At 44.3% G+C, this 20,837-nt stretch overlaps 1 protein-coding gene across 1 annotated transcript in view; it reads left to right on the plus strand.

Moving 5' to 3' along the window:
- LOC126418727 (fatty acyl-CoA reductase wat-like) overlaps positions 1 to 20,837 on the plus strand; it is a 292,976-nt gene that overhangs the window by 207,996 nt on the left and 64,143 nt on the right. The window contains exon 7 of the mRNA XM_050085632.1: positions 9,380 to 9,652. Coding sequence (XP_049941589.1) covers positions 9,380 to 9,652 — 273 coding nt within the window. The remainder of the gene's footprint in view (positions 1 to 9,379; positions 9,653 to 20,837) is intronic.

A 20,837-nucleotide genomic window follows, 5' to 3' on the forward strand; every position in this document is an offset into this window, starting at 1 on the left:
CTGCCATTGTGCCAGTGGAGAGTGGTATAACTACAGTCCGCATGGAAGCATCACGAAGAGAGTACGCTTGTTTCATCGTTTATCTGACTGATGACTATTTTCGTCGTAAGCATTTTGTTCTGGTCAACCTGTAGGTCGAAAGAGTAGTTGCATGCTTGTATCACAATCTTTTGCATCTGATGTTCGGGTCTGTGTTTGTTCTCGATATCCCCAAGGGGCTATTAATCAGCATAGTTAGGTAGGGGGTCGGTTGACATAGCTCTGACAACTCGCTTCACACATATATCAAGTAATCCTCCAATACAGTTCGTTAAAAAACAAACAATTTCTGTAAAAAAATGAATTCACACACATCACACCAGAAGAAATTTGCCCTTTGCCCAAAGCCAGTCCATGATAGCAATCCAGCCGTGGAAAAAAAAGGAAGTTTATTACTATTTTAATTGACAGTCCCGTCGCTGCTAAAGAACAAATAAGAAGAAAAAGCCATGTACAGCCAAGAGGCGGAACATGACGAAGGTTGATAAATCGAAGAAGAAGAAAGCTTCTCATGAAATGTCAATTTGAATTTTCTGCTGCAGATTCAGATGAGGGAGTGTCAGACATTATCTATGCAGAGAGTAGCGACAGTTTGGCCTTCCTTAATGGTAGTTCAGAGGCTGAAGAACCTCTTAATGGCGAGGAGCTTTCACTCTCAGTCTCCTGCCAAGCACACGATTAGGGTTCTCTTTCGGCACTTACCACGAACAAAGAAGAACCTCAAAAAGATGCCAACAAGTCACATCATACAAGACCAATAACGAATCCCCCACAGTCTCAAGAGCTTCCTGATCACCCTGAATGCCATGTAAACGACTTTGTTTTGGTAAAGCGCGATGACTGCCAGTACCTTGGGTAGATTGTCAAAACCGGTGGAAACAAGATTTGGGTGTCCATCAGGGTTATAAAGGAGGAAAATTCTAGATGGTCAAATGAGGAAGCTTCAGTTTGATACGACTAAAGTAAAAATACGTGGAAATTGAGTCCGCCTAATCAAATAAAATAGCGGCTATCTCACACATTTGTAACTGATTTTAAACACTGAGCTAATGTATTTGAGTAACTATAGGTAGTTATAATAACAAGCTGAACTTATTTTACTTGAAGATTTCATTGCATTTCATACATTTAATAAGTTCATACTGTTGTCCATACATTTAAGAGAAATTTATTTTTGTTCATGTGTTATTTATCCATGACGAATTTATTTTTGAAGAATATATTCCTTGAAAAGGAAGTTGCCGTAATTTTGATACAATATAAATTTTTCTTCGAAAATTCGTTTGATCTGCCTGCCTATTAATATCAGGTTATTCCAATTCTCTTCTAGTGATATGCTACACGCAAAACACCCAAAGTTGTTCTGCATAGTTGCAATCATTTAGGAGAGGTAATTTTTGGGTCACCTAAACATATTTAATTCATCAGGTTACCGTCCATTCGGAAAGTGGGTACACTCAGCCACTGTCATGTGGCGTATAAATTATAGAGTGCAGCAATGAGTCGTCCTTTTTTAGATTTTATTACGTAGATCCAGATTTCGGATAGTGGCTAGCCATTCCAAATGCACTATTTTATATTCTTGATGCATGTAAGTCCCTGTTGTTCGGGCATCAGTCACATTTCTTTGAATACTCAAAGAAAAGGACGACTAATTACTGAACTCTATAATTTATAATATTTAGTTAATGAGTCCTACATGATTTTGTAGCCTGAAATTTAAGCTGTCTCCCTCATTCAGAATTTCTCCAAGTACTGCACAAATAATAGCAAAAGTAAAAGGCAACATCTGTTTGTAGACCTGGTCCCCTCAACTTTGGCACTTTATCATCTATTTAAATATTTGCTACTGAACTTAATTCTCTCACAAAAGCTTTATCCAATGGTGTCATAAAAACGGAAACTGATATACATTTAATCAAAAACGTAATATTCAATATTGATACTATTTTCTTGAAGAGGAAAGAGCAGTGTGTTTATAGGACTCGGAGACTAATGAATGGTATTTGCAAAATTTGAACTGATTAAACACTTTATACCATGAAACACTGGATCACTTAATTTAGTTTCTCTGTGAGTTGTAGTATACAGCTTACTTGCCTCTATCAACATTCTTGCTCCTCTGACTCGTTTTGAAACATAAATCAAGAGATTATTATAATTAATACTGTTTTTCGCAATGACTCCTAGTTCCTCCGTAGTATTTATCTCTTCTGCTGTAGATTTTTTTCTTGGCAATAAGTGCCTTCTTGGGTTTTGTATAAAATGGATCATGGCATTTAATATTCAGTTTGTACACTCCTGGAAATGGAAAAAAGAACACATTGACACCGGTGTGTCAGACCCACCATACTTGCTCCGGACACTGCGAGAGGGCTGTACAAGCAATGATCACGCGCACGGCACAGCGGACATACCAGGAACCGCGGTGTTGGCCGTCGAATGGCGCTAGCTGCGCAGCATTTGTGCACCGCCGCCGTCAGTGTCAGCCAGTTTGCCGTGGCATACGGAGCTCCATCGCAGTCTTTAACACTGGTAGCATGCCGCGACAGCGTGGACGTGAACCGTATGTGCAGTTGACGGACTTTGAGCGAGGGCGTATAGTGGGCATGCGGGAGGCCGGGTGGACGTACCGCCGAATTGCTCAACACGTGGGGCGTGAGGTCTCCACAGTACATCGATGTTGTCGCCAGTGGTCGGCGGAAGGTGCACGTGCCCGTCGACCTGGGACCGGACCGCAGCGACGCACGGATGCACGCCAAGACCGTAGGATCCTACGCAGTGCCGTAGGGGACTGCACTGCCACTTCCCAGCAAATTAGGGACACTGTTGCTCCTGGGGTATCGGCGAGGACCATTCGCAACCGTCTCCATGAAGCTGGGCTACGGTCCCGCACACCGTTAGGCCGTCTTCCGCTCACGCCCCAACATCGTGCAGCCCGCCTCCAGTGGTGTCGCGACAGGCGTGAATGGAGGGACGAATGGAGACGTGTCGTCTTCAGCGATGAGAGTCGCTTCTGCCTTGGTGCCAATGGTGGTCGTATGCGTGTTTGGCGCCGTGCAGGTGAGCGCCACAATCAGGACTGCATACGACCGAGGCACACAGGGCCAACACCCGGCATCATGGTGTGGGGAGCGATCTCCTACACTGGCCGTACACCACTGGTGATCGTCGAGGGGACACTGAATAGTGCACGGTACATCCAAACCGTCATCGAACCCATCGTTCTACCATTCCTAGACCGGCAAGGGAACTTGCTGTTCCAACAGGACAATGCACGTCCGCATGTATCCCGTGCCACCCAACGTGCTCTAGAAGGTGTAAGTCAACTACCCTGGCCAGCAAGATCTCCGGATCTGTCCCCCATTGAGCATGTTTGGGACTGGATGAAGCGTCGTCTCACGCGGTCTGCACGTCCAGCACGAACGCTGGTCCAACTGAGGCGCCAGGTGGAAATGGCATGGCAAGCCGTTCCACAGGACTACATCCAGCATCTCTACTATCGTCTCCATGGGAGAATAGCAGCCTGCATTGCTGCGAAAGGTGGATATACACTGTACTAGTGCCGACATTGTGCATGCTCTGTTGCCTGTGTCTATGTGCCTGTGGTTCTGTCAGTGTGATCATGTGATGTATCTGACCCCAGGAATGTGTCAATAAAGTTTCCCCTTCCTGGGACAATGAATTCACGGTGTTCTTATTTCAATTTCCAGGAGTGTATTAAAAACTTTACTTTTCCTAGAGCTTCTAAGAATACTTGTCCACATATTTTTTCTCTTTAAAAATATCATTTATCTCTGATTTTTGTTTGTTTGAATAAGTACATGTTATTTGGGGACACATGTAACTCTACCCAATAACTCTACCCAACTAGTTTTGCTATTCTAGTCTTCACATTAAAAAATAAATGGATCTTTAGTTGTCATTGAAGAACCTACAAGGTCATCATTATTTATCACATCATCATAAAACTGTATCTTTCTTCCATGCCGCAGTATTTACATATTATCAGTCCCCATTCACAATGTATCACCGTGAGGTGAAGCATCCAGTCAGAATCAAAAACAGTTTTTACACTCAAATGTGGAATGACCCGAAAGGTACTTTTCTTTTCACATCAAGTATTTTTGAAGGATAGGTAAACTTGTTTCCTAACAGGTTTGCTAATTTTCCCTGTATCTTCTACAGTTTATGCTAAGCTATAGGCCCCTCTGTGATTTTATTCTTTTTCTTTATGTGCTGATCGAATGTCACGCTAATCCCCGAACAAAAGCATCAGGTGGCGGTAAACTTCTGATACTTGATACCTGAGAAATTCCTGTCCAAGTATGTGCTCTCTCTCTCTTTTATCTCTCGACTTGTAGCGTGCCACTACCGGATCTTCACACGCTGTCGGTCGTGGTAGGACCAAACCACAAACAAAGCAGCTTTTACACGGTAAACCCCTCTGGAATACTGATGCACATGGGAACTCCTTCCAAGGTAAATGCTTGACTGAAAATGGATTCTATCATATGCTCTAAGCTACCATCTGGTGAGGAAGGTTCTCACAACTGGAAATTCAATTATATAGCATAAAAGATACTGTTTATTTAGAAAATTGAATTTGCAGGTGCTGGATATCACTTTTATTTGGTCGGAAAAGCTCACATTCAGCAGCTACATGTTCTAGTTACGTAATTACACTGCTGCAGATTGTGACGTCTTATTGGAAAATTTTCATGTGTGCACTCTCACCTTGACATACAGGGATGGCTAGTGCACAGTGGCACTGCCAGAGGACGTCCGGCCCCTCTCTCCCTCCCCACTCATCCCAGAAATAATCGGTAGAGGGAAGACTCACTCTGTGCTGGAGAGGAACAATATCATGAGACGAAATTCAAATCAAAGTCAATAATATACTGATACATATTCTTTATTTAATTAGTTTTTAGGAGACAGGGTTCCCCAACTTGGGTAAACATCGTGACTGCATCCCTCCCCCCCTCTTACCCCCACCCTTGCTCCCCATGGCATAATAATTATAATCACTGGGGAATGGAATGAAGTGCAGTATAGCAGCCACCATTTGGGGTCTCCCGCTTGTGGGTCTATTGCCAGGGTGCCGCCACGAAGGTCAGAACATACCAGTGTCTTACAGATCGTGTTACTAAACACCACCGACCACGGACCGGAACCTTTGATCTTGTGGCCCCCAAACAAACCTTCAAGTGGTGGCATTCTGTTGATTGGCAAATTCCTGACTCGCTTCCTGTTTCTGTCTCTCTTAAGAGGCCACTCCCCGTTTGTCTGTGTGAAGCAACGTCTCCAAACACAAAGAAGGAGGTTTTCATTTCTCCTCAGAATACTGTATTCCTATTGGCTAATGCTAGATACAAAGCAAAAGCTGATGTAATTTCGATATCAAAAATAGAGCCAAATAATCCATTTGCGCTACCCTGTCAAATTAATTGTTTAACAATTTACAGGAGTCAAATAGATCCCCTTAAACACTCACTTTCACCTTACAATGATCTTTCTTCATAACAGAACATATTTTCAACGTCTGAGCATCACATGCAAACATTATGCAAATCAGGTAATGAAATTTCCGTCACAAATAGATTGTAGCGCTAAATATATGCGAGGTTTGTACGCACTGACGTTTGAGAGCATAAACACCCTCCTCCACCACAATGTTTCGACTAAACTTATTAGAGGTAAAAAAAATCCTGACGATCACACAAACTCGCAGTCTTGAAGCGCGCCGTACTCCGACTCCAGCGTAGCCCTGTTTGCACTGGCTGGGGGAGAAGCCCACATCCGAGCCGGTCATGTCCGTCAATACCACGCTATGCAACTATCGGAAACAAAAAGTTGATCTGTCGGTAATTTGAGGCGCGATTGGGTTTTTAAAAGTACTATATAGTTCCTAAATTGGTTCTCTCCACCACATTCGGTCGGAGGGAGGAATGTTCTACTGTGAGATGGAATAGAGACAACAGCAAATACCACTGCAAGACAGAGTCCACTGTGATGTTAAAAAATGGTTCTGAGCACTATGGGACTTAACATCTGAGGTCATCAGTCCCCTAGAACTTAGAACCACTTAAACGTAACTAACCTAAGGACATCACACACATCCATGCCCGAGGCAGGATTCGAACCTGCGACCGTAGCGGTCGCGCGGTTCCAGACTGTATCGCCTAGAACCGCTCGGCCACTCCGGCCGGCCCACTGTGATGTATTGAGAAGCACTAACTATGAAACACTTAAAATAAGCTGTCACGAGTAGGTGTCATTGATCGACATCAATTGGGAATCTGATGTCACACTTGGTTTTTTCAAGCACTAGAGAATTCCTAACTTGATTCTCTCCACTACATTCAGAAGAAGGAGGAGGAGGAGGTTGTGCTGTGTAATAGGATAGAGACAACAGCAAACACCACTGTAAGACATAGTCTACTGTGATGTATTGAGAGGCTCTAAACAAAAATTCAAACCACGGTCCAATCTGTAGTCCTAGAAGTTGTCGTTGCCAGATGTTGGAGATTAACAGTAAGTAGGGAATTTGGCATCGCGACTATGTTTTTAAAGTACTATACAATTTCTAAATTGGTTCTTTTCGCTACATTCGCAAGAATGAGAACTGTATTGCGTGATAGGATAGAGACTGCAGAAAATATCTCTGCAAGACAGAATCCACTGCATGACCCATTGCGTAGCAGTAGCTACCATGGGTAGATGTCGGAGATCGCTGAAACACTCACACACCCCGTGCACTAACCTCCCAGATATCCAAACACAGCACGCCCATCCACTTGTTCATGGCCCGCAATATCAGACAGGTCGGCGCAGTTTTTGTGCCCGGCCCAGATTGAGCTAGTTCGATACTTCCAGTTCCCGACTCGTTATGACCGCCACTGCAGCCAGCTGGAGAGTACTGCGAAGAAAGCAGTTGCAGCTTGGACGTGTACAGTAGTTCTAAACAATTCCACCGCGACACTGGCCCACCAGTTTAAAAAAATCTATTTTACCCAATCCGAGGCAGCTATGTTGTTCACCATACACCTCGAATTTATCACGTGAAATGTAGATTTCTCCCTTTTATACGAGTTACAGTCGGAGATAGAAGTAATCGGACCGTACACGCGTTTTCACATCGCTAAAGTATCGTTACTTCTTGTGCTGTACAGGACTATGGCATAGGCTATATTCCCTCTAAGTATTCTCTCACCAGGTAGAAAAATTTCTTATCTGTCATATACTGTACCACAGGATAAGAACATTAAACTCATTTTAGCTCATGATGGAGCTCTAAGATCTACCACAGTCACAGGACGTCTCCTCACTTTGAGACTCTAAGGTAACTACACAGAGAAGTTGTAAATATAAGGTTTATACTATGTATCACTTTACAAATTCGGTAATGCATCTGATTTTATTACGATGGTCTTCTCTCCCTGTCTAGGCGAGAGATTCGAACATCGTTGAAAGATATCGTCCCAACGAAATAACGCCTAGCCACCCGCGAGGTGGCGTGTCACTGATATCAAATAAATAGGCTGATTACTTAAATCGTTCATGACAGTCACTTCGAATGACGAGACATTCTCTTTTCCAGTAGTCGGGTTACACTCGCCGGGTGGCTGAAATGGGAATCCCTGTAGGGGAAGACGATGTTCTTTTCGAGGAATACTATTGAGAACCGACATTTGAAACTGACCACAGATGGATTCAACCACCGGCATCATACATTACATATAAGGATCGTGCTATTAGAAACACAGTCACAATGAATACGTTACCATGTCCTTGTTGCTTCACTAGTAATTTTGTAGCCCTGGTGATATGAATGAAGAGAACTTGCCCTAGTTAGTGGGTGAGACAAATATTGATAGGCCACTGGATCTCATGTTATTATTCTACCCGGTATCATACTGTGAGAAGGAATGAGCTACAGCCTGCAAATGATTTCAGTGGATACTGGGGAAGATGGTGGAAACTGAAATGCAAATAAAAGCTTTAGAAACTAGTACAAAGAGATATATTTTGAAATAAGCACAGCACAACGTGTTCTTAACCAAGGGCAGCCTCCACTGACATCGAGACATTTGCAGAATGCCATACAGAAATAGCATTCACCAACAGCTACACGACTTTGAGAACACTTCGGAGACGGAATACTGAACAATGAGAATTACGTTTCAGCAACGAAAGAGGGTGTTGCGATGGGAGGGGGACGGCAGGAGGATCATATTCGGTGACTGTTACCGCATGGTTTGCATTAATGCCCTCCCGTAGTATAGCGAAATACACGCGATCGCCAAACGAAGTCTCGAAGCGTTCAGCCTTACCATCGCATGGCCAAACGTACTTTATGGACAAAAGGCTGTCGTGGGCGAGACAGCAGCTAATGGACCTTCCAAGAATATATTCCAGAATCGGTCGGAGCGGCATTGCTCAGATGTTTTGTTAGCTGGTCAGTACCTCACACTAGTGTGCCTACGACTGAAAAAAGTAGTTCCAGTGCAAATTGCTGGGTGTTCCAGCTGCTAGCTGTCGCCTGCTCAGCCACAGAACTGGCTGCTTAAATTTTGCACCGTAGATTTCCTAACCTGCCTCAGCCTGAGTTGTTCGGGTGGCAGGTCTTTCTGACCAAGAAGATGCTTGATTTGAACGTGAATCAATTTACTGGCTGCCACCATCGTCCGGCTTTCTGCGGCCGCCCAGGCGCTCCTGACTGGACGTGGCGTTCTTGGAAGGGTTCGTAACACGATGTGCTATAAAGTGCTTCATTTCCTGTATCTCTGCCGGCCGGTGTGGTCGAGCGGTTCTAGGCGCTACAGACTGGAACCGCGCGACCGCTAGGATCACAGGTTCGAATCCTGCCTCGGGCATGGATGTGTGTGATGTCCTTAGGTTAGTTAGGTTTAAGTAGTTCTAAGTTCTAGGGGACTGATGACCGGAGATGTTAAGTCCCATAGTGCTCGGAGCCAATTTTTTTCAACAGCGCTTCTTCCAGCGAGCTCTGATAACAAAGAACTTCTCTCGGGCGACACAATTTGTTATGTGAAGTGGTAGGGATGTGGGATGTCGGGTAGTTAGACCCAACCAACCGCCCTACAAACGAAATAAATCTGTCGGTCGGCCAGCCCTACAATTTTTTGGTCGATCAACCGATAAATGGGAGTGGGTGTAGGATCTATAAGATTCTTTTCAAGCACATACAACCTTTTTGATACTGTCATTTTGCTAGAGGTAGTGTGTAAGTAGTTGATCTATGGCAACGGTCTGGTAAACTGCAATAGTGATACGGTGAAAGTTGCAGTGTGAGTCATTTGAGTTGGATCTGTTGCAGGCAGAGGCACAGCCAGCTGCCTAAGCAAGAGCAAGTTGTTGCCGTGCCCAGCGTGTACAACCTGGTGTCTGGGATGCGGCACCCAGTCACGTGGAGGGACTTCATGCGCCACACGGAGTACGGCACCAACTTCCCTACGCAGGCCGCCCTCTGGTGCTACAGCCTCATTCTGTGCAGGAAGAAGTGGACGCACGACCTCTGCGCAATATTCCTCCACCTCGTTCCCGCAATTTTTGTGGATACCTTTCTGCGTTTAAGGGGCAAGAAACCCATGTAAGTATGCTTCTCCGGTCAATTCATGTCCAAGTGGTACAACGCTATGCAAGAAGCGAGATTGCTTGCATTACTAGCACACGACTGTTTTTTTCGAATTTTTTGTGTTCTAGCCAAAATTGATTGCAGTGGACGAGCAATTTACTCCAAATACACTCCTGGAAATGGAAAAAAGAACACATTGACACCGGTGTGTCAGACCCACCATACTTGCTCCGGACACTGCGAGAGGGCTGTACAAGCAATGATCACACGCACGGCACAGCGGACACACCAGGAACCGCGGTGTTGGCCGTCGAATGGCGCTAGCTGCGCAGCATTTGCGCACCGCCGCCGTCAGTGTCAGCCAGTTTGTCGTGGCATACGGAGCTCCATCGCAGTCTTTAACACTGGTAGCATGCCGCGACAGCGTGGACGTGAACCGTATGTGCAGTTGACGGACTTTGAGCGAGGGCGTATAGTGGGCATGCGGGAGGCCGGGTGGACGTACCGCCGAATTGCTCAACACGTGGGGCGTGAGGTCTCCACAGTACATCGATGTTGTCGCCAGTGGTCGGCGGAAGGTGCACGTGCCCGTCGACCTGGGACCGGACCGCAGCGACGCACGGATGCACGCCAAGACTGTAGGATCCTACGCAGTGCCGTAGGGGACCGCACCGCCACTTCCCAGCAAATTAGGGACACTGTTGCTCCTGGGGTATCGGCGAGGACCATTCGCAACCGTCTCCATGAAGCTGGGCTACGGTCCCGCACACCGTTAGGCCGTCTTCCGCTCACGCCCCAACATCGTGCAGCCCGCCTCCAGTGGTGTCGCGACAGGCGTGAATGGAGGGACGAATGGAGACGTGTCGTCTTCAGCGATGAGAGTCGCTTCTGCCTTGGTGCCAATGATGGTCGTATGCGTGTTTGGCGCCGTGCAGGTGAGCGCCACAATCAGGACTGCATACGACCGAGGCACACAGGGCCAACACCCGGCATCATGGTGTGGGGAGCGATCTCCTACACTGGCCGTACACCACTGGTGATCGTCGAGGGGACACTGAATAGTGCACGGTACATCCAAACCGTCATCGAACCCATCGTTCTACCATTCCTAGACCGGCAAGGGAACTTACTGTTCCAACAGGACAATGCACGTCCGCATGTATCCCGTGCCACCCAACGTGCTCTAGAAGGTCTAAGTCAACTACCCTGGCCAGCAAGATCTCCGGATCTGTCCCCCATTGAGCATGTTTGGGACTGGATGAAGCGTCGTCTCACGCGGTCTGCACGTCCAGCACGAACGCTGGTCCAACTGAGGCGCCAGGTGGAAATGGCATGGCAAGCCGTTCCACAGGACTACATCCAGCATCTCTACGATCGTCTCCATGGGAGAATAGCAACCTGCATTGCTGCGAAAGGAGGATATACACGGTACTAGTGCCGACATTGTGCATGCTCTGTTGCCTGTGTCTATGTGCCAGTGGTTCTGTCAGTGTGATCATGTGATGTATCTGACCCCAGGAATGTGTCAATAAAGTTTCCCCTTCCTGGGACAATGAATTCACGGTGTTCTTATTTCAATTTCCAGGAGTGTATGTTATTTCATTCGATACAAAAGTATCAAAGACGAGGACCAACACAAAAACATAACTGAAGCTGAATATGTCCATGGTGCTTATAAATAAATTATACAAAAGTAAACTAACTGTGAAAAGGATAAAATGTTTGATACAGCACTGAATGCAAATATTCGAGGCGTGTTTTTTAAGTAAGTACCCGATCTTGCGCCCAGTGACTACCATCTGTTCCTGCGCTTGAAGAAACACCTGGGCGGTCAGCGTCTTCAAGGAGATGACGAAGTCAAAACAGTGGTGATGCAGCGGTTAACAAGTCAGGAGGCAGACTTCTATGAGAAGGGTATTCAAAAACTGGTACAACGTTATGACAAGTGCCTCAATATTGACGGAAATTATATAGAAAAGTAGATTAAGGTACAGGCTTTCATGTAAAAATAAAATTGTTGAGATATCTTAGCACGTCTTGTTTTAATTTCAAAACGATACTGACTTAAAAAAACACGCCTCGTATCTTCAAGTTACTGACAGTTAACGAAGTCTTCACTCTGACGTGCAAATACTTTCCCACTGAGCAAATGGACAGCTACAGCAGAACCAACTCCGCCTTTGCCCGAACTATGGTTAACACTGATAATCCACGACAGAAAAGATGAGATTACTTGTAGTTTCTCAAAAATATAAATATGCTATCTCTAGTCATCCTTTAAGCTTGAATCATTCAGTATATTCGATAGAGATGACAAGAAAAATCAAGTGAATATAGTAGGTTAATACTCACCCACTCCAGGAAGTAAGTCATGGTCAGAGAGCTGCCAAACTTGAAACGTATTCCGGGATTCTCCCACGTTTCTAGAAAACGCCGGGGAGACAATCTTATCGTCTGGTATAAAAGTGACATGCAGAAGTTATGGACGTTAAAATTTGATAAATAATCAGTTCTCTGCCATATACCGTTCACTGTTCAGAATTTTACTGAGCGTTAATATGTACTGTATGAAAGTTCCCAAGAATAAATTTTTGTAGATTCCTTCCCGTTTGCACATGACTTTAGAAGGACTACTTAGAGTTCACAATGTAGCGCTTCTTACTTGAGGAAGACCTCAGACATTGACACGCTATCTCTTGTTTCGTTGTACCCATATACATATTGGAAATTATTAAATTATTATCTACGCATTTCATTTGCATGCAATGTTTAAAAAATTATTTGTGCTTCCAGGATGTAAAGTTTGTTGTTTTATTAGTTCTTTCATATTTTCTTCATTTATTGTATTTCTCTATTTACATTACTTATTCTTTTAATATTGTCTATTCGAGTGCCGTCTATCGGCATTTCACTTTCCAGCGAGCCTGAGCGCACACTGACATGTTACTAGTAAAATGTGACTGTATACAGAATTTTATGCACTGAAGTGTTTTTGCAAGAAAGGTTTGTTCCTCATGTACTTAAGCTGCACCTATTGCATTTTAAGTTACGTTTTGTATTGCTTTGTCTGTTCACTTTTTAGGTTTTTCTTACATAAGTTTCATCGTAATAGTACTTCACATTATTTCGCTTCGCTCAATATTATATATGAGCTATAGCTAAGCTGTAGACAATGTGTCTTTATCTCATCTTACGATCAGACACTTCACTCGAAATGGTGTGTATTGGACTCGATTATAAACTATGTGACCAAAAGTATCCGGACACCAGGCTGAAAATGACTTACAAGTTCGTGGCGCTCTCCATCGGTAATGCTGGAATTCAATATAGTGTTGGTCAACCCTTAGCCTTGATAACATCTTCCACTATCGCAGGCACACGTTCAATCAGGTGCTGGAAGGTTTCTTGGGGAATGGCACTCCATTCTTCACGGAGTGCTACACAGGAGAGGTATCGATGTTGGTGGGTGAGGCCTGGCACGAAGTAGGCGTTACAATACATCCCAAAGGTGTTCTATGGATTCAGGTCAGGACATTGTGCAGGCCATTCCATTATAGGGATGTTATTGTCATGTAACCAATCCGCAACAGCCCGTGCATTATGAACAGGTGCTCGATCATGTTGAAAGATGCAATCGCCTTCCCCGAATTGCTCTTAAACAGTGGGAAGCAAGAAGGTGCTTAAAACATCAACGTAGGCCTGTGCTTTGATAGTGCCACGCAAAACAACAAGCGGTGCAAGCCCACTACCACACCATAACGCCACCGCCTCCGAATTTTACTGTTGGCACTACACACAGTGGCAAAAGGCGTTCACCGGGTATTCGTCATACCCACACCTGCCATCGGATCGTCACATTGTGTACCGTTATTCGTCACTCCACACAACGTTTTTCTACTTTTCAGCCGTCGAATGTTTACGCTCCTTACACCAAGCAAGGCGTCGTTTGGCATTTACCGGCGTGATGTGTGGCTTATCAGCAGCCGCTCGACCATGAAATCGAAGTCACAGTACTTGCAGTCGATCCTGATGCCGTTTGGAATTCCTGTGTGATGGTCTGGGTAGATGTCTGCCTGTTACACATTACGACCCTCTTCAAATGTCGGCGGTCTCTGTCAGTCAACAGACGAGGTCGGCGTGTACGCTTTTGTGCTGTACGTGTCCCTTCACGTTTCCACTTCACTATCACATCGGCAACAGTGGACCTAGGGATGTTTAGGTGTGTGTAAATCTCGCGTACAAACATATGACACAAGTCGCACCTAAGTCCTAGAGTTCCGCGGATCGCCCCAATCTGCTCTCTCTCGATGTCTAATGACTACTTAGGTCGCTGGTATGGAGTACCTGGCAGTAGATGGCACCACAGTTTACCTAATATGAAAAACGTGCATTTTTGGGGGTGAGGGGATACTTTTGATCACAAAGTGTATTTTTTGTAATTTTAATTAATTCTTCATTGTTGGTCCTCCTTCAGTGCAGCTTTCTGTTACTACTCCTAAAATATTTTCTCCATAATTTATTTCCTTCTTAAACGTCTTAAATCGTTTGAATCCTGCGTGACTTTAGGGAAATGAAACAATGTTAGAGTCCTTGCGTCAATGCTGCATCAACAATGATCCCAATGCTGTTGTTATTGAAAGGTGTTCTATCTGGTTGTGCAAGGGGCAGTTCAAAAATGTTCAAATGTGTGTGAAATCTTATGGGACTTAACTGCTAAGCTTACACACTACTTAACCTAAATTATCCTAAGGACAAACACACACACCTATGCCCGAGGGAGGATTCGAACCTCCGACGGGACCAGCCGTACAGCAAGGGGCAGTCAAATGAAAACAGGACACATGGAAAAATATAAATAAACTGTTTATTATTGCAAAAGTAAACGCCATAACTAACAACACATTCATCAAAATATGAAAGAAGTCAGTCAGTGTCTTCATGGAAAAAACGTTGCCAAGTTTGTCTACGCTGCTGTAGTTTCGCTACGAAGCCCTTCCACATTGTCCACAGAGTCCCGATCTCTTCCCATGCGATTTCCATATTTTGGGACTCCTGAAGAGAGACATTCGTAGCCATCGATTTCCTTCGAACTAAGATGATGATGTTTGGTTTGTGGGACTCTCAACTGCGCGATCATCAGTCCCAATTTTGTCACGCTCCAGTGTTTTACGCAGTCCAGTCTATCCACAATAAGGATGATGAGGAAAGGATGAGGACAACACAAATATTCAGTCCCCGGCCAGGAAAAATCCCCAACCCGGCCGGGACCCCATGATACAGAGGCAGCAACGCTAGCCACTAGACCACGAGCTGCGGACCCGGACTAAGACGTGCACACCTGGATACAATCATGGCTCCTTAGGCAACTGCAAACATTTTTCCCTGACGATACGTACCGACGTGTCTCAAAATGGGTAAATGTATCACCTGATCACTTTTGGTCGCAAACTGATATTCATACAGTTATCAACGGAAAATGCAATACTGTAAACTTCGGCCACCAATGAATGAATGTGTGATGCTGCAGCACAATTTCACCGCGCAGTTGACAAGGATAGTAAACAAGGGAGATGTCGATACCAGAGCATTAAGTCTTTGCGAATTTCCTTCCGTGTATTCAGTTGGACAGTAAGTATGCACCGCACAAAGGCACGTGCATACTATAACGCCGATGTCAGCATTTGAGAGAGGACGTCTAGTTGGACTCAAAGAAGCCGGTTGTAGTAGTCGGCGAATAATTCGAAATCTGAATAGGATCGATGCCACTATTCGACGATGTTGGCAGAAGCGGGAGAAACATGGCCGAACACAGCGCCAGGAAGAAAGCAGTCGGCCTAAAGACACTCAGAGCCCCGTATTAATCGTTATCATCGACCGACGTGGAACCGGCGCTTCAGTGACTACAGAGACCATTAACAGGCGGCTCACGGAAAGGGGGCTGGGCTGACAGAGCCACCTGCTCTGACTACAGCTGGCCTCAACAACCGCGTTTGCACCGGTGTCGGGCACATTCGGCTCGGATACTCATTGACTGGAGTAGAACTGCCTTTTAGTGATGAGTCCCGCTTCGAACTGAGCCCCGATGACCAGTGAAGACTCCTCTGCAAACGTCCCAGATAGAGGTAGGATACCAACTGGAATGTCGCCTGCAAGACCACCCGACAACTAGGGGTGGTCTGGGGTGTCATTTCACATCATAGCAGACACCTTTGGTTGCCATCTGCAGCACCCTTACAGCACATCGGTACGTCGACGATATTCTACGCCCCGTTTTGTTGCCCTTCATGTGAAGCCATCCTCGACTTACACGTCAGCGAGATAATGCTCGCTCGCACTGGGGAGAGTTTCTACTGCTTGTCTTCGCGTTTGCCAAACCATACCTCGGCCACCAAGGTCGCCGGATCTCTCATCAGTTTAGAACGTTTAGAGGATTATGGGTATTTTGACGATCTAACGCACCAATTGGGCACAATCTGGCAAGATATCCTCCAGGAGGTCATCCAACACCTCTTTCAACCAATGCCAAGTCGAATAACTGCGTGCATATGGGATAAAGGTGGCATTACAGAAGCGTCCGATTCCACCCGTCTGCCTTGACCCATGAGGTCATCAATATGAAGAAAATGGCTGCTTATACTTCCAACGTATACAGAATTACGACAATGACGACACTACATACACACTCCAACAAACACGAACAAATATAAAAATGACACAATAACGCATAACTGAAAAAATAAAATGAAACTGATGGGCAAGCTGAATATACAACAATTATAAACACCGCACCATTCCAAAACAAATAATATCCAAAAAATTTAAATTATCGCATTCCTTTACACCAACAAAACCACAGAAATCGGACATGTCCCTTGACCTAATTCCAAAATTTCCAACTTTCAACAAACTGTTCGTAAATGCAACTGCTTTCATGGCAACACAATTTAGACGTGAGAAACCAATTACTTCTTCATTTTACACATAATGAAACGTTCAACATGACCTGCACGTCCAATAGCTGACTAGCTGACCAAACGTAAACTCTAGTTGCCAGCTATCTTGTAAATTCCTTATAATAATTTTTGGATGGAAGGTGGTTGCTTCTTTCCTTCAGTAAGATATCAAATTTCTAATACAAGTCTTTTTACTTGCTTTAGCTCAATTGAAAAAAAAACCTGCCATCAAGTCCAAAAGTACTTAACTAACACGACCACTGTTCTCAGTTAACAGTTCATGCAATCCAGATCACACGCAAAGCAGCCAGAAATATTCATAAGTCCGACCCGAATAATTACGCGATTTCACAGTTACAGTTCCGCTACTAATAGTGAGTTTCACTCTCGGTCCTTTTCAGTGTATTTCTTTAACAGAAACTGCTCGCCAAATATTCCATTTATGAAAACAGAACATGCCACGCGGAATTCTAACACAAGCCAAAAGTTCACACGTTATATAACTTTTCAACAAAACAATTCCAAAATTTCCGACTTTCAACAAACTGTTCGTAAACGCAACTGCTTTTATGGCAACACAATCTAAACGCGAGAAACCAATTACTGCTTCATTTTACACATAATGAAGACAAACGTTCAACATGACCCGCACGTTCAATAGCTGACTAGCGACTCCCACTGGATGCTGCTTCTACCACACCATATCTATCTAGTCGTGCACGGGAACTGCTTGATTCTGACTGACTGATTCGTTTGACTGGCCAATCAGAATCATCGTTCATGATCATTCTCGCGCCAAAACTGGCCCACGCCAACCACTATTCACATATGCATTTACGTCATTCCAACATGCAAATACTAATATAAGATTTAATAAAAGCAAACGAAAAGAAAATTGATCTTGAAATAAATTTAGGAAATGATTTTACTTTATACCGATATTCTGGCTGCCTATCAAAACCTACCCCTTCTGTGTAAAATACATATGCCTTAACTGGGTCCTCTTTCATCTCAGTAGTGGCAGCTTTAACTACCCTGCCCACAATTGATAAATTAAAATATTTCTCTAGCGTCTCACTCTCTTTGATAACCTCTACTTCCGCAACCCTCCTTGGTGAAGTCAGAATTTTCAGAATCATTTACTTCTACCTCTTCTTCTGACCCCTCTTCCTCACTCTCTGAAATTACTTGATTCACCCTATTCACAATCTCCTCTGCTCTACTATATTCTTCCTTGGGTACTTCCACAACTGTTTCCCCAATAATAATGTTACTTCCACCGTCTGTGGTAGGCCTCTCATCTGTTTTGCAGTGCTGATTCACCCTCACCTCCTGATCTAAGCCTTCACTTTCTATACCTGCTTCCTCACTACCATGGTTCCTTCGACCTATATTTTTATTTTTTATTTCACCAGATGATACTTCTTTTCCTAGATAAACAAACTTTGTTATAGTATCACTCTCCTCTGCCCTACTGTTTTCTATCATGCTACCCTCATGCTGTTTATTAGGTGCCTTCTTTACGAAGAGTGTCGCTAGTGGGTTTAATTAGTACTGTTTCAGTCTGCAAACGCTACCATTATTACAGACTGCTATTCGTTTCCGTCTCTACGCTGTTGTTGCATCTGACATTCCTGTCAGCGCCGGCCGCGGTGGCCGAGCTGTTCTAGGCGCTTCAGTCTGGAAACGCGTTGCTGCTACGGTCGCAGGTTCGAATCCTGCCTCGGGCATGGGTGTGTGATCTCCTTAGGTTAGTTAGGTTTTAGTAGTTCTAAGTTCTAGGGGACTGATGACCTCAGATGTTAAGTCCCATAGTGCTCAGAGCCATTTGAACCATTCCTGTCAGCGAGCGGGCTACTCCTACCCGTTACATCATCAGACTGCAGCTGACGGTAGTCAAAGTGCCGAGTTCGGTCGCTGAACCGGCTCACAACAGCACCTCCTCTCCCTCGACCTCTACCTCTATAATTGTTTGCTTGCTGTACGCTGATTTTGTTTACATTAACTTCAGCTCTGTTTCATTGGGTCTAGCGGGAGGCCTATAATATCTCCTAGCACTCTCTTCCTCTTTCAAAAGGTTCGCACGTCTTTCCAAATAGTGATCATTCCATCAGCACCACTTCGACGATCGGATCCGGCTGGACACCCGAGAACCTTGAATACAGTGATCACACCGTTCAATGTCATCACTGGGTGCAGAAATTATTTTCTTCCTCCAATCCAGCTTTGAGGGATGAAGTAGTGAAGGCAGCAGAGGATCAAGTAGGTAAAAAGACAAGGGATAGCAGTACTCCTTGGGTAACAGAAGAAATATTGAATTTAATTGATGAAAGGAGAAAATATAAAAATACAGTAAATGAAGCAGGCAAAAACGAATACAAACGTCCCAAAAATGAGATCGACAGGAAGTGCAAAATTCCTGAGCAGGGATGGCTAGAGGACAAATGTAAGGATGTAGAGGCTTATCTCACTAGGGGTAAGATAGATACTGCCTACAGGAAAATTAAAGAGACCTTTGGAGAAAAGAGAAACACTTGTATGAATATCAAGAGCTCAGGTGGAAACCCAGTTCTGAGCAAAGAAGGAAAGCAGAAAGGTGGAAGGAGTATATAGAGGGTCTATACAAGGGCGATGTACTTGAGGACAATATTATGGAAATGGAAGAGGATGTAGATGAAGATGAAATGGGAGATATGATACTGCGTGAAGAGTTTGACAGAGCACTGAAAGATCTGAGTCGAAACAAGGCCCCGGGAGTAGACAACATTCCATTAGAACTACTGACGGCCTTGGGAGAGCCAGTCCTGACAAAACTCTACCATCTGGTGAGCAAGATGTATGATACAGGCGAAATAACCTCAGACTTCAAGAAGAATATAATAATTCCAATCCCAAAGAAAGCAGGTGTTGACATGTGAAAATTACCGAACATACAGTTTAATAAGCCACAGCTGCAAAATCCTAACGCGAATTCTTTACAGACGAATGGAAAAACTAGTAGAAGCCTACCTCGGGGAAGATCAGTTTGGATTCCGTAGAAATATTGGAACACGTGAGGCAATACTGACCCTACGACTTATCTTAAAGAAAGATTAAGGAAAGGCAAACCTACGTTTCTAGCATTTGTAGACTTAGACAAAGCGTTTGACAATGTTGACTGGAATACTCTCTTTCAAATTCTGAAGGTGGCAGGGGTAAAATATAGGGAGCCAAAGGCTATTTACAATTTGTACACAAACCAGATGGCAGTTATAAGAGTCGAGGGACATGAAAGGGAAGCAGTGGTCAGGAAGGGAGTGAGGCAGGGTTGTAGCTTCTCCCCGATGTTATTCAATCTTTATATTGAGCAAGCAGTGAAGGAAACAAAAGAAAAAATTGTAGGTATTAAAATCCATGGAGGAGCAATAAAAACTTCGAGGTTTGCCGATGACATTGTAATTCTGTCAGAGACAGCAAAGGACTTGGAAGAGCAGTTGAACGGAATGGATAGTGTCTTGAAAGGAGGATATAAGACGAACATCAACAAAACCAAACGAGGATAATGGAATGTAGTCGAATTAAGTCGGGTGATGCTGATGGAATTAGATTAGGAAATGAGACACTTAAAGTAGTAAAGGAGTTCCGCTATTTGGGGAGCAAAATAACTGATGATGGTCGAAGTAGAGAAGATATAAAATGTAGACCGGCAATGGCAAGGAAAGCATTTCTGAAGAAGAGAAATTTGTTAACATCGAGCATAGGTTTAATTGTCAGGAAGTCGTTTGTGAAAGTATTTGTATGGAGTGTAGCCATGTATGGAAGTGAAACATGGACAATAAATAGTTTGGACAAGAAGAGAATAGAAGCTTTCTAAATGTGGTGCTACAGAAGAATGCTGAAGATTAGATGGGTAGATCACATAACTAATGAGGAAGTATTGAATAGGATTGGGGAGAAGAGAAGTTTGTGGCACAACTTGACTAGAAGAAGGGATCGGTTGTTAGGACATGTTCTGAGGCATCAAGGGATCACCAATTTAGTATTGGAGGGCAGCGTGGAGGATAAAAATCGTAGAGGGAGACCAAGAGATGAATACACTAAGCAGATTCAAAAGGATGTAGGTTGCTGTAGGTACTGGGAGATGAAAAAGCTTGCACAGGATAGAGTAGCATGGAGAGCTGCATCAAACCAGTCTCAGGACTGAGGAACACAACGACAACAACAATGCAGCTGCAACTTGTTTTCGATTCCCATAATTATTTGCTCCG

Source organism: Schistocerca serialis, chromosome 9 (assembly GCF_023864345.2).
Source record: "Schistocerca serialis cubense isolate TAMUIC-IGC-003099 chromosome 9, iqSchSeri2.2, whole genome shotgun sequence".
Lineage (NCBI taxonomy): Eukaryota > Metazoa > Arthropoda > Insecta > Orthoptera > Acrididae > Schistocerca > Schistocerca serialis.